The sequence below is a fragment of the Malaclemys terrapin genome, chromosome 9 (assembly GCF_027887155.1).
Source record: "Malaclemys terrapin pileata isolate rMalTer1 chromosome 9, rMalTer1.hap1, whole genome shotgun sequence".
Lineage (NCBI taxonomy): Eukaryota > Metazoa > Chordata > Testudines > Emydidae > Malaclemys > Malaclemys terrapin.
Window position 1 is genome coordinate 105,889,059 of NC_071513.1, and position 14,501 is coordinate 105,903,559.

General features: G+C 36.5%; 1 protein-coding gene across 12 annotated transcripts in view; it reads left to right on the forward strand.

Moving 5' to 3' along the window:
* DLG1 (discs large MAGUK scaffold protein 1) overlaps positions 1-14,501 on the forward strand; it is a 498,578-nt gene that overhangs the window by 223,166 nt on the left and 260,911 nt on the right. For all 12 annotated transcript variants that reach the window (XM_054039246.1, XM_054039230.1, XM_054039232.1 and 9 more), the window contains one exon: positions 9,503-9,655. In XM_054039246.1, the coding sequence (XP_053895221.1) occupies positions 9,503-9,655 (153 nt within the window). The remainder of the gene's footprint in view (positions 1-9,502; positions 9,656-14,501) is intronic.

A 14,501-nucleotide genomic window follows, 5' to 3' on the forward strand; every position in this document is an offset into this window, starting at 1 on the left:
AAATTCCCCCTTTATTGTTGGGAGGTGTTGTGTACTAAATACATCTGTGTATTCATGTCTGAATATCATTGACATCATAGTAGAATTTTCAGAAGCCTTCACAATCCTTCGCCAATTTCAAGCACTCAGAAGGTGACCTTCCAGTGGTCTACTACAAGCCATACAACCATCTCCTCGCTGGTCATCTGGTCATCCCTTACTTTGATGATCCTCCACCATTCCTTCCATAACTTTTTCAAGATTATTTCCATCTCTACACCTAATGTGCCTGAAGTACATCAGTTTGTGTCTGTTGATCTCTGACTTCAGGGTCTGCTTCTTTCCAATATTATTTCCAGGGTGGATAAAAATCAATGACGTAAAAAAAATTGGATTTTTTAAATTTAAATTGGATTTTTTTGATAAAATACTTTCCAAGGAAAAAACCTATTTAAAGATAATTTTAATTAAGATACCTTATAGGTCAAAGATAGCTCATCATGGAATAGGGATTATAAATTCTAATTCTATAGTATGAAACAATATATTCATGTATATTCAGCTGCTCTGAAAAAAGTGGGAGGAACCAAGCTAACTCTCCCACAAGACTTGCGATGGAACTCAGTAGTGGACTGTTTTGAGCACTATATCAAGAACTGGTCTAATTGATGACAGTTTGTGAACAAAATCGTGAAGAAATCGATGGCACTGTCACAGCCAAAGTTCTCAACATTGGGCTCAAGAGAAATGTTGAACACATGCTGAGTACCCTGAAGCCTGTTTCTGTAGCCTTGAACAAAATGCAGGGAAATAGCTGTTTTATTGCTGATGCTGTTGAAATTTGGAAGGAAGTGAGTGAGGTCTTCAAAAGAGAAATATGCAATGACAGAGTTAAATTACAAGTATTAAAAAAAAGAATGGGACAAGCACTGTCTCCAGTCATTTTCTTGCAAATATTCTCAATACTCGGTACCAGGGTCAAACCTTAACTGCTGAAGAAGAGGAGTTGGCTATGTCATGGACATCCAATTATCATCCCTCCATAATGCCTACTATACTAAACTTCAGAGCTAAGGGGTGAACCATTCAAGAAATATGTTTGCTGATGATGTTTTAAAGAAAGTCACACCAGTGAACTGGTGGAAGTCACTTAATCGTTTGGATTCAGAGACTGTTGAAGTGATAATCTAATTTTAACAGCAGTAGCTTCTTCTGCTGGTGTAGAAAGAATATTTTCTTCCTTTGGACTAATTCATTCCAAATTGAGAAATCGTTTGGGACCTGAAAAAGCAGGAAAGCTTGTTTTTCTTTTCCAGATTATGAACAAACAGGAAAATGAAGGTGAAGATGACTGAATTAGCTGCAGAAGCCAATATTTTAAGTTTCTCATGTTGACCTGGCTGACATAGTCGATTTTTAATTTTGTTTTAAAAAAGAATATTTCATTTAACTATTTTAGTTAGAAGTAATTTGAACAAAAACAAACCTGATTTTAAAAAAAAGTGAATGTTTAAATTAAAAAATGCATGTGCTTGTTTTGTTAAAATATTCTCTGTTTGCTGTTGAAGAAAAAAATTCAGAATACATAATGCTGTTGTTTAAGTTAAATAAAACAATGTAAATGTCTGTCTGGTGGTGATCTCCTCCTAATACAGCATGGCAAGAAAATACTCCAAATATTAATGATTAACCTGTTGAATTGAAGATAGTTCACCTCCCAATAACTTCATAAATATCTGCTTCAGTTACCTTTGGTAAATGAAATAACCAAACAATCATTCATTTTGTGATATAGCTGTAAAACTAATCTGAAAAGTTTTAAAATAAATCATTTAAAAATGTATAGTGTGTACCTTCTAAAAATGAAACCTACATCTATCTGAGTTGTGAAGAGTATGTATTAAGGTTATAACAACCAACAAGAATGCACTTTTATGTAGAAATCCATGGTTAAATTGAGTCTTCCTGACTAGTGATGATTTAAATCATCATTTAAATCAATTTGATTTAAATCAAATCTACCCTGATTATTTCTAACATAAACATTAGTCTTTTTTCCGTTCAGGGGATGCACATGAGTCTTCACCAGCACCATATTTTAAAAGCTTCACTTTTCTTCTTGTCAACAGCCTTAACTTCCCAGGATTCACATACAGAAATTGCTGTGGAAACAGGTTTTTCCCAGTCGCTCCTTGTACGTTTTGAGATTCCACAGTTTTTCCACAGTTTCTTAAGGGAGGCGATAGCTGAATGACCCATCCCTAGGTGTTTTCTGATTTCTTTGGAACAACCTCCTTGTTTGGCTATATATGATCCCAAATATTTAAATTAGTCTATTTCTTGTAGAGCTTATCCATTAATCATGATATCCACTTGCATTTTTTTTAGTCATGTCAATGTACATGCATTTTGTTCTCATCACATTCAGGAATAATTCATATTCCTCACTAACTCTTTTTACATACTCCAAAATTTGTTACATTGCATCAGTGATTGTGGTAAAAGAGCATTGTGTCATCAGCATATCTGAGGTCTGTTAAGTTTTTGCTAGTGGAGATTGCAGCTCCTTTCACTTTGTCAAAAATCTTCCAAGGGTTGTTTCATGTTAAAATATGTGTATATGCTAGATGCTTATAAAATACACCCTTATTTTACACCACCCTGCCTAATGGAAACTACTTACTGTCACACACTGCTGTTCACATCATGGTCTGTTGGCAGTGGTAGAGACTTGCGATGAGTTCAATGATATGCTTTGGAATCCCCTTGTCTGCCAGTATCCTCCAAAGATGATCATGTTGTGTGATATCATACATTTTGAGTAGCCAGTGAAGCATATGATTAATGGGCAATTTGTACTCTCTGCATTTTTAAATTTATGTGGTGGATGTTGGTGATTGGTTACGTGTATCTTGGCTTTTTCTGAAACCAGCTTTTTGTAATGGTAGTTATGCTTCCATCCTTTGTTTTTTGCAATCCTGGATTATGTAGAGCAGAACTTTGCTTGTGTGCAATGTGAGGGAGATGGTACAATAGTTACTACTCTATTAGGTCTCCCTTCTTTGATAAGGGCAGAAAAATTCCCTTTGTCCAGGCTTTTGGCCAAATTCTAGTCACCCATATATCATTACAAATTTTCTGCATAAGATCAGTACCACATTCACCAATTGCTTTTAACAGTTCTGCAGATACTTTATCTATTCCAGGTGGCTTCATTTATATAATAGCATGTCTCATATACTCTTGCAGGATTGATGGCTCCTATTCCGTGTCCACTCTTTCCTGTTGTCCTGAATTATGAGTGACCCTGGTATACAGAGGCATATAGGTAGCCACAGTAATCTCTCCACATGCTTTTAATATCATCCCCCTCAGTGAGGACTCTGTCATCATGATCTTTTATTATGTTTGATGCAGGCAAACCTATTTGTAAGAATTGTGAAGTTTTGTATTATTACTATGTTTATAACTGGTTCTTCATACCTTTTATTTCTCTCTCTCTCTCTCGATATATCTATATCTATCTATCTATAAAAAAAATCAGTCAACAGCCTTAATCTATATATATAATTGCAGTTAACTCATATGATTAACTCAAAAAAATTAATTGCAATTAATCGCACTGTTATACAATAGAATACCAATTGAAATTAAGTATTTTTTGATGTTTTCTACATTTTCAAGTATATTGATTTCTATTACAGCACAGAATACAAATTACAATGCTCACTTTATATTATTTTTGATTAAAAATATTTGCACTGTAAAAATTATTTAAAAAAAATAGTATATTTCCAGTCACGTCATAAAAAGGTTGCACTACAGTATTTTTATCAGGAAAATGTAACTTACAAATGTAGATAATTTTTGTTACATAACTGCATTCAAAACAAAACAATGTAAAACTTTAGAGCCTACAAGTCCACTCAGTCCTACTTTTTGTTCAGCTAATCGCTAAGATAAACAAGTTTGTTTTCATTTAGAGGAGATACTGCTGCCTGCTTCTTAATTATAGTGTCACCTGAAAGTGAGAACAGGCATTCGCATGGCACTTTTGTAGCCGATGTTGCAAGGTGTTTATGTCCCAGATATGGTAAACATTTGTATGCCCCTTCATGCTTCGGTCACCATTCCAGAGGACATGCTTCCATGCCGATGATGCTCGTTAAAAAAATGTGTAAATGAAATTTGTGACTGAGCTCCTTGGGGAAGAATTCTTTGTGTTCTGTTCTTTTTTACCCGCATTCTGCCATATATTTCATGTTATAGCAGTCTCGGATGATGACCCAGCACATGTTTGTTTTAAGAACACTTTCACAGCAAATTTGACAAAACGCAAAGACGGTCCCAATGCGAGATTTCTAAAAATAGCTACAGTGCTCCACCCAAGGTTTAAGAATCTTAAGTGTCGTCCAAAATCTGAGAGGGATGAGATGTGGAGCATGTTTTCAGAAGTCTTATAAGAGCAACACTCAGATGAGGAAACTACAGAACCCGAACCACCAAAAAAGAAAATCAACCTTCTGCTGGTGGCATCTGACTCAGACGATGAAAATGAACATGCGTCAGTCCGTTCTGCTTTGGATCGTTATCGAGCAGAACCCGTCATCAGCATGGACGCATGTCCTCTGGAATGGTGGTTGAAGGGACATATGAATCTTTAGCATATCCGGCATGTAAATGTCTTGCGATACCAGCTGCAACAGTGCCATCCCAATGCTTGTTCTCATTTTCAGGTGACGTAAACAAGAAGCGAGCAGCATTGTCTCCTGCAAATTGTAACCAAACTTGTTTGTCTGAGCGATTGACTGAAGTGTAGGACTCAGTGGACTTGCAGGCTCTAAAGTTAGACATTGTTTGATTTTTGAATGCATTTTTTTGTACATAAATCTAAATTTGTAAGTTTAACTTTCATGATAAAGAGATAGCACTACAGTACTTGTATTAGGAGAATTAATATCATTTCTTTTGTTTTTTATAGTGCAAATATTTGTAATAAAAAATAAATATGAAGTGAGCACTGTACACTTTGTATTCTGTGTTGTAATTGAAATCAAGATATTTGAAAATGTAGAAAACATCCAAAAATATTTAAATAAATGTTATTCTATTATTAACAGCACGATTAATCGTGATTAATTTTTTTAATTGCTTGACAGCCCTAATATATAAAAACCATTGTGTGGTCCGACGGTGACATTTCAGAATATGCGGTTTTGAGCATAATCGTTTTCCTTTGGTTCCAAAGTTCACTGGAGTTGGCTGTCCTATTGCACCTGTACTAATACTTGAAATCCATTCTCATCAGAAGTTACATAATTGTTGTTGATTCTGGTCAAGTCCACACACAGTAGTTGTCTGTTTAACTTCTGCCCTCCCACTCCAGAGGTGGCTTTATGGCAGTGGAGAACAAGTGATTAGTTTATATGTGTGCACAAAAGGAGGACTGATTTGGGATCTTTCAGGATGAAAAGTGCTATAAATGTAACATTATTAAGTTACCTTCTCAATTGTGATTTGCAATATTTTTAAAATGGGGCTTATTTGTATCCCTAAGAGTACTTTTACAAAAATAATGAATACTGAAAGTGAGTAGGAGTTTCAAAACGTATTAGTATTGAATTAGGAACTACATTTTACATCTCTAATGCACTGAGATAGGGAGCTGGTTTTCATGTCGGATATACCTGTACCTATAATCTTGGACTATCGAGCTGCCAAAGGAGCACTCAAGGACAATAAGGCCATTGTGGAGAAACTAAATTAATTCTTTGATTTGGTCTTCACGGCTGAGTATATGAGGAAGATTTCAACACCTGAGCCATTTGTTTTAAGTGACAAATCTGAGGAACTATCTCAGATTGAGGTGTCATTAGGGGAGGTTTTGGAACATATTGATAAATTAAACAGCAGTAAGTCAACAGGATCAGATGGTATTCACCCAAGAGTTCTGAAGGAACTCAAATGTGAAATTGCACAACTACTGACTGAAGTCTGTAACCCATCATTTAAATCAGCTTCTGTACCAAATAACTGGAGGACAGCTAATGCGATGCCAATTTTTTTTTTTTTTTAAAAGGGCTCCAGAGGTGGTCCTGGCAATTACAGGCTAGTAAGCCTGACTTCAGTACCAGGCAAATTGGTTGAAACTATAGTAAAGAACAGAATTGTCAGAGACACAGATGAGCATAATTTGTTGGGAAATTGTCAACATGGTTTTTGTAAAGGGAAATCATGCTTCACCAATTTGCTAAAATTCTTTGAGGGGGTCAACAAGCCTGTGGACAAGGGGGATCCAGTGGATATAGTGTACTTAGATTTTCGGAAAGCCTTTGACAAGGTCCCTCACCAAAGGGCTCTTAGGCAATGTAAACTGTCAGGGAAGGAGGGAAGGTCCTCTCATGGATTGTTAACTGGTTAAAAGATAGGAAACCAAGGGTAGGAATAAATGGTCAGTTTTCATAATGGAGAGAGATAAATAGTGATGTCTCCCAGAGGTCTGCACTGGACCAGTCCTATTCAATATATTCATAAATGATCTGGAAAAAGGGGTAAACAGTGAGGTGGTGAAATTTGGGGTATAGAATGGCTTCCGTATGAGGAGAGATTAATAAGAATTGGACTTTTCAGCTTGGAAAAGAGACGATTAAGGGGGGGATACGATGGAGGTCTATAAAATCATGAGTGGTATAGAGAAAGTAAATAAGGAAGTGTTATTTACTCCTTCTCATAATAGAAGAACAAGGGGCCACCAAATGAAATTAATAGGCAGCAGGTTTAAAACAAACACAAGAAACTATTTTTTCACACAACGCACTGTCAACTTCTGGAACTCCTTGCCAGAGGTTGTTGTGAAGGCCAATACTGTAACAGGGTTCAAAAGGGAGCTAGATAGATTCCTGGAAGATAGGGCTATCAATGGCTATTAGCCAGGATGGGCAGGAATGGTGTCCCTAGCCTCTGTTTGCCAGAAGCTGGGATTGGGTGACAGGGCATGGGTCACTTGATGATAACCTGTCTGTTCATTCCCTCTGGGGCACCTGCCATTGGCCACTGTCAGAGGACAGGATACTGGGCTTGATGGACCTTTGGTCTGACCCAGTATGGCCATTCTTATTTTCTTATGGTGTGAGGTTTTTATTTCCTCTCTCTGTGGTAGTCTGAAACAATGTTTTCATATAACTATTAATTGTCTGACTGCATATTATTTTCAGGTACTCTCAAGTTTTTAGCTTCAATTGGATTACCATGTGTAATGGCTTTTCAAAAATATAATCCTAATACGAGTATTGTAGATTTTTAAGAAACTAGAATATCTATTATTTGGACACTTACAATTTATTTGAAAAGCGTTTAGTCACGTTTTAATTGGAAATGGACTTTGTTTATAGTAGATTTTTAATCTTAACAATTTAATTTTAACAATTTTTAATGTTTATTTTGCTTATAAGGAAATTAGTTTAATTTTTCACATTAGTTTTACATGGTGGACAGAAGAAACATTAGTTCTTACTAAGCTTTCATTGTAATCGGGTAAAACAGATACACACATACACTGTTGAAAGAGTGTTAAGTTTGGCAAACTCAAAATGATGATTTGTTTGAATTGCTTCTTATGGACACACAACTAAGTCATATTAGACAAATGTACTTAGTTGCTGCTTCAAGATATGGTATCATCTGGCAAATGAAGTGGATGGGCTGGTTAAAGAGCATAGGCAATTGGCTAAATGATAAACAGATGATGGTGGGGAAGTGCTTAGATTATTCCCCCCTCCCCCCCCCCCCCCAAGAGCCATATCTGCTGTGGGGATTCTAGTCATTGGTGATCAGTCACTGGGTTAATCACACTAGTGCAAATCCCTAATATAGAAGATACAACGAGGAGTCCTTGTGGCACCTTAGAAACTAACATGTATATAGAAGAGTTATCTTACAGTAGGGGTTTGTATAGTTGCAACTGCACCAGTGGTTGGCCACTGGTGGCTGAAATCAGGGAAAATCCCTAGTGGTTTATCTGAGAGATATCTCTGCTGGATTTGGAAATGGACTGGAAGCAAGTAAAAATTTGAGTTTGGGAGTAATGTTTAATGTTTCTGGAAAGAGGCCAGAGAAGCCGCCACATTTTAGAGTTTTGGATGAAAAGAATAAATGCATAGAATAGCATTATTACCTTTTGTAATAAAGTCAAAAAAGGCAATACTATTTTTTTATGCAGAAATCGCATTAACAAGACTAGAAAATTAGGAAATTGACAATTTTCTATGACAAACTCAAAAGCACAGTGAAAAGTAGGCTTTTCGGGGACTTGCAGATCAGGAAACTGGAAATAACTTTTTTATATTTAAGCCACTGGTTAGCATCTTAGCCAGGTAAGTAGTGAGAAAGTTGTTACCATTTAGCGGCTTTGTGGGAAATGAATTGGTGGGTTATCCATTTTCTAATGGGTTAATAGTCATCCTTATTAGGGATAATAGTCATCCTTATTAGGAGCTTTGGCAGAGAAGTCAAGGCTAAAGTGGGCAACTGAGTTGTTGTTATTCCATGGCAGTGCTGAGATATTTCAGTAGGACTAAAGAAGGTTGCACTAGTGCTGTACCAGTCTGTGACTATATAGGATTTATTTGTTCAGCTTTCCTTAGTGCTTCATTTGCCTGAAAGATTTGAAAACAAAAGTATATCTATTTGTTGCTGACTTAGAAAAAGTCTGGGAGATACAATTTACCAATATTATTTAGTATCATAAATGTCTATGATGGGTAATTGAAAGACAGATTTCATGACCTAAAAAGTTTATCATCTAAAATAAATGATTAAAACCTGGCAGGAAGGGAGGACAAGGATTATGGCAACAAGATACTGTGTTTGCTTTGGTTTGTAAGTATTATTGAGGGCCTAGAATATTTTTTGCAGTGTATGTATGAATTTGTTTCTCTGCTGGGAAGGCTAAAGTTTGTAATCTTCATAGAAAAATGTATTTCAAGAAGATGAAGGCTAGAATAGTTATCCTTCCAGTATGCTTTAATCTAAAAATGTTTAACATTAAATGGACACCATGAATTTGAAATCTACTGACTTCTAAAACCAGAATTAAAAGTAGTTTGTTACTGTCCCAATTTCTGAATCCCCTGCTGATTTTTGTGTTATGATAATTTTCCTACATTAAAAATATTTTTCAATCCTTTTTTGCTGTGTGAAAGATTTCACAAATAAAGGGGAAACTGACTATGCCTGGGAGATAGTGAAACTTACTTATATGCATATTGCTGTCAAATACACAAAGAAAACAAACTGATCTTTGGTTATAGGAATTTTAGAGGTTGCTTGTAACAGTAGTAGATAAAACATTTAGACATAATGTTTAAGTTGATGGTATTCCTTTAAATTTAATGTATTTTGATCTCTGAATAGTGGAATTGGCACCAGAGCACGCCTACTAAGAATTTTCCTAAGAATTCTTTACTATGTGTAATCATCTATATGGGATGAATATTTAAAATGGAAATTTTTGTATATTCTACAGAAATATCGGTGTCAGGATGAAGATACACCTCCACAAGAGCATAGCACCAATGAGGTGACTGGTCCAGAGTTGGTTCATGTATCAGAGAAGAACCTATCACAGATTGAAAATATACATGGATTTGTTTCCCACTCTCACATTTCACCAGTGAAGGTAGGGATTTTTTTTAATGTAAACTATTTTTAATAGGTGTTTGAGACAATGAATTATTGCTTTAACAAACTTATGATATTTTGGAAAATAGGTCTTGATTTTTTTTTAAAAGAGCTTACAGATTTAGTTGATAAAGGTAACTACGTTGAAATAATATACTTAGACTTTTGTAAAGTGTTCGACTTAGTAACATAACATGCTGAGTGGAAAAATTATTTAACAAAACAATGTCAGTAAACACATGTTAATAGGATCAAGAACTGGCTAACTGACAGATCTCAAAAAGCAGTTGTCATTGGAAAATCATCACTGAATGGGAGTGTTTCTAGTGAGTTTCCCTAGGAATCAGTTCTAGGCCTGATGCTGTTCAATGTTTTTATCAATGTTGTGCAAATAAATATAAAATCATTGGTCATAAAATTTGTGGATTGTGCAAGTATTGGTAGCCTGGTTAATAATGCTGAGGAGAGGATAGAAGCACAGAATGATCTGGATCACTTGGTAAGCAGGGCCCTTTCAAACAAAATGGCATTTTATAACAGCCAAATGCAAAGTTGTATACACCTCTACCTTGAGATAACGCTGTCTCCGAGTGCCAAAAAATCTTACCGCATTATAGGTGAAATTGCGTTATATTGAACTTGCTTTGATCCACCGGAGTGCACAGGCCGCCCCCCCCCCCCCCCCCCCCCGAGCACTGCTTTACCGCGTTATAGCCGAATTCGTGTTATATCGGGTCGCGTTATATCGAGGTAGAGGTGTATGTAGGAACAGTGAATGCAGGCTGTACCTACAGAATGGGGGACTAGCATGGAAACTAATGACTTGAAAAGGATTTAGAGGTCATAATGGACAGAAAACTGAAAATGAGCTGCCATCGTGGTGCTGTGGTAAAAAGGACTATTATGCAATCCTTTGGTATGAACAGGGAGTAGTCAGTATAAGTAAGGAGGTGATTTTACCTTTTTATATGGCATTGGTGAGACCAGTATTGGAATACTATGTGTGGTTCAGGTGTCCACATTTTTAAAAGGATGTTGCAAAACTGGTGCAGGGAAGGGGCATAAAAATGATTCAAGGGCTGGAAAAAATACTTTGAGAGTTTTAAGTTGCTCAGTTTGTTTAGATTATCAAAAAGGAGATTAAGTGACTTCATTACAGTGAATAATTTATCTTAGGGGGAGAAAATACCATGTGCTAAACAGCTATTTAACTTAACAGAGAGAGATGTTAAAAGAACCAATGGCTGGAAATTAAAACTAGACAAATTCAAGTTAGAAATAGTGCACAAATTTTTCAGTGAGTTTGATAAACTATTGAAACAAACTACTGCAGGAAGTGGTGGATTCTCCATCTTGAAGTCTTCAAAGCAAGATTCTGTCTTTCTAGAAGATATACTGCTGTCAAACACAAGTTATTGGACTCAATACTGGGTTACTGTGATATTCTCTGGCCTGTGATCAACCTGATATCAGCATCCGTCATAGAATCATAGAATGTCAGGGTTGGAAGGGACCTCAGGAGGTCATCTAGTCCAACCCCCTGCTCAAAGCAGGACCAATCCCCAGACAGATTTTTGCTTCAGATCCTTAAATGGCCCCCTCAAGGATTGAACTTACAACCCTGGGTTTAGCAGGCCAATGCTCAAATCACTGAGCTATCCCTCCCCACCTGCATGTTAAGTTTTCAAACAAGCACCTTCATGCTTTCTCCCATGCTGCCCCTCTCACTTGAGAGGAGCTGCCTGTAAATATCTGCAGAACAAACTTAGTATCCTCCTTGAAAACCCTCTGTAAAACTCTGCTTTGTCCCGAAGACTACAAAATATTTGACAGTGGCTAGGCAGTTGGTGTTCTTAGACCACTGCCTATCATGCTGGTCAATGTTGTCTCATTTTCTTGTATTCCCCAGTTAGTCGGTCTGTAGCCATCTGTTGTCTCATGTTATGTAATCTGTTTGAGGCAGGGTCTGTATTTGTACAACATCTAGCAGAATGGGGTCCTAGTCCATGGCTGTGGCTCCTAGGGGTTATGATGATAATAATAATAATTAGTTGCAAAAAGCCTGTGCTGTCCCACAGTTGTGGCGGATGGGCCAAGTAATGCACCATCTGTAAAGTCTCCCTCATAAAACCAGTGAAATTCTCACAACCAAACTGGAAGTAGAGTGTAAGAGTGAAGACTGGTTGAGTTACCTCTGATATCAAAACAGTCTAGTGCTGTTGGCATGGGATAGATATACCTTGGTGACAGCAAGGTATGTCATTTGTAAAGTAAAAAATAGTTGAGAATTTAAAAATTGGATGGTAACAGACCATGAATCCCAGTGATAATTAAACCTGGTGATATTGTAGTTTCCGTTGCTTCATGTTGCTCAGCAAACATTATAGCCAATAGGCAGACCATGGGCCAAATCCGGACTGCCACACGCTTTTGAATGGACTACAAAATCTTTTTATTTACTTATTATTGTTATTACAGTGTGAAATACATTTCTCTGGAGTCTGGACCTTGAGTATACTTTGACCAAGAAATTTGGACCCTGACAAAAAAATAATTGACTACCTCTGAATTATAGGCTTCAAAGAAACAATCTTTAGATAACAGGACGTTCAAGTAGATGATCTAATGATCCTATCTGGAATCAGTCTCTAAATCTATTACTTTTCTGAGCCTAGAATTTTTGATAGAGGTGGTAGTATTGAAACTTAATCTCTTGATTGTCATGACCCCAAACTATTGTGTAAGTCAAACCTTTCTGTGCATTTCCTGAAACAGGAGGCATACAACTTAATCCTTAAGGCTATATTATTGTCCTTTTTGAAGGAAACTAGAGTGCATTCCCAGGGCGTACAGGAACGTTAGCCTCCCTTTCATTCTTCAGAGCTAATGGCATTTCACTCATGTTTATAGATTCAGACACATAGGACTATGCTTGCAATGCAATGTGCAGGGAATTGGACATGTAATTCTCAAACAGTAAAGTATTATGTATCCAGTTTTGTGTGTACCACATAAAAAAAAAAAAAAAAAAAGTCTAGAAGCCAGCAAACAAGATGGTAGCTTAAGCACAACTCCTACACAGAGGGAAAATATATTTTAATTAAAGAGTTCTTGAAAGATAAATTTCTCACCCTACCCCAGTGATTCCTAACTAAGGGTACGTGTACCCCTCGGGGTATACAGCTATCTTCCAGGGGGTACATCAACTCATCTAGATATTTGCCTAGTTTTACAACAGACTTCAAAAAAAGTACTAGCAAAGTCAGTACAAACTAAAATTTCATACAGACAATGACTTTACATTAATTCTGCATTTGTAAGTTTAACTTTCATTATAAAGAGAGAGCACTACAGTACTTGTATTAGGAGAATTGAAAAATATTATTTCTTTTGTTTTTTATAGTGCAAATATTTGTAATAAAAAATAAATATAAAGTGAGCACTGTACACTTTGTATTATGTGTTGTAATACAAATCAATATATTTGAAAATGTAGAAAAAACCCAAATTATTTAATAAATTTCAATTGGTATTCTATTGTTTAAACAGTGCGATAAATTGTGATTAATTTTTTGGAGTTAATCACGTGAGTTAACTGCCATTAATCGAGAGCCCTACCTATAAATAGATATTGGAGTAGTTTGAAACTGTGTCAATTCTGAGGATGATGTGGCAGCTCTTGATAGGCAATTTGCTGCAGAGAAAGGTGAAATTGTAATTAAGAATTTAAAATCCAATAAATCTTCAGTTCCCAATGGACTTTCTGGAGAATATTATAGAGCTCTAACGCAAGTGTTGGTCCCTATTTTCACTGAATTGCTTAATGGCATATTGCAGGGGAATGAGATTCCAGATTCATGGAAAGAAGTAAAATTGGTGGTAATTCCTAAAGAAGGATAAGCCCTTACCAACTGTGCATTATACAGAACTATAAGGTGCTAGCAAACACCCGAGTTTCAACTTGCCCAGATGTGTTCACCTGTCTGGGTTCCTGGCTGGCAGGGCAGGCAGGCATCTGTCTGATAATATCAGAAGAACTTCGATTTTGCTCTGTAGTGTTAATTCCAGCTGCTTTCTTTGGATGCTGAGAGAGCCTTCCACTGGGATTAGGAGTTCGATGGTTTCAGACAGTTTTTGATAAAGTTTGGTTTTGGAAGTCAGTTTTCTATGTGCATATTGACTCTGTGTATTCATCGTCAAGCATCTGCTTTGATTAATAGTGATCAATCCCCTCCTTTTAAATTGTCTACTGGTTCAAGACAGGGTTGGCCCTTATTCCCTCTGTTGTTTACTTTGACAATGGAGCCATCTGCAATAAATGTGACAAACAACCCCTTGGTAAAGGGCATCAAATTACCTTCTAGATTAGAACACAAAATAGCTATTTATGCTGGCAATGCCTTGTTATATTTGCAGAATCCAGAAGACTTGTTAAAAAATATAGAATAAACGGATTAAAAAGAAATGTAGGTCACCAACAATAAAAAGTCACCCATTCACCCATACCACCTTAGTAGCTTTGGACAGACGTTTTAAATTGTTGTCGCTGAAGCCCTCTCCCCTAACTACTTTCATTAATCAGGAATTTATCCCTAGGAAATATCAAAGTGACTTAGTTGTGGGTAAGAGCTGAGTTTACTCGGTTTGGACAGCTCCTCCTATGTCCTGAGCTGAACTCATACCAAGAGATATGTAATAATGTAAGTAGTACAAAAATCACGCATTTTCAGTATTTACAAGTCAAACGTTTATTGTGGCCTCTGGATACAAGATGGCTCTATCTAGACCTTCAACCACATTTGAGGAGTTGACTCAGGTGTAAGTTGGAACAAAGATTTAATTTC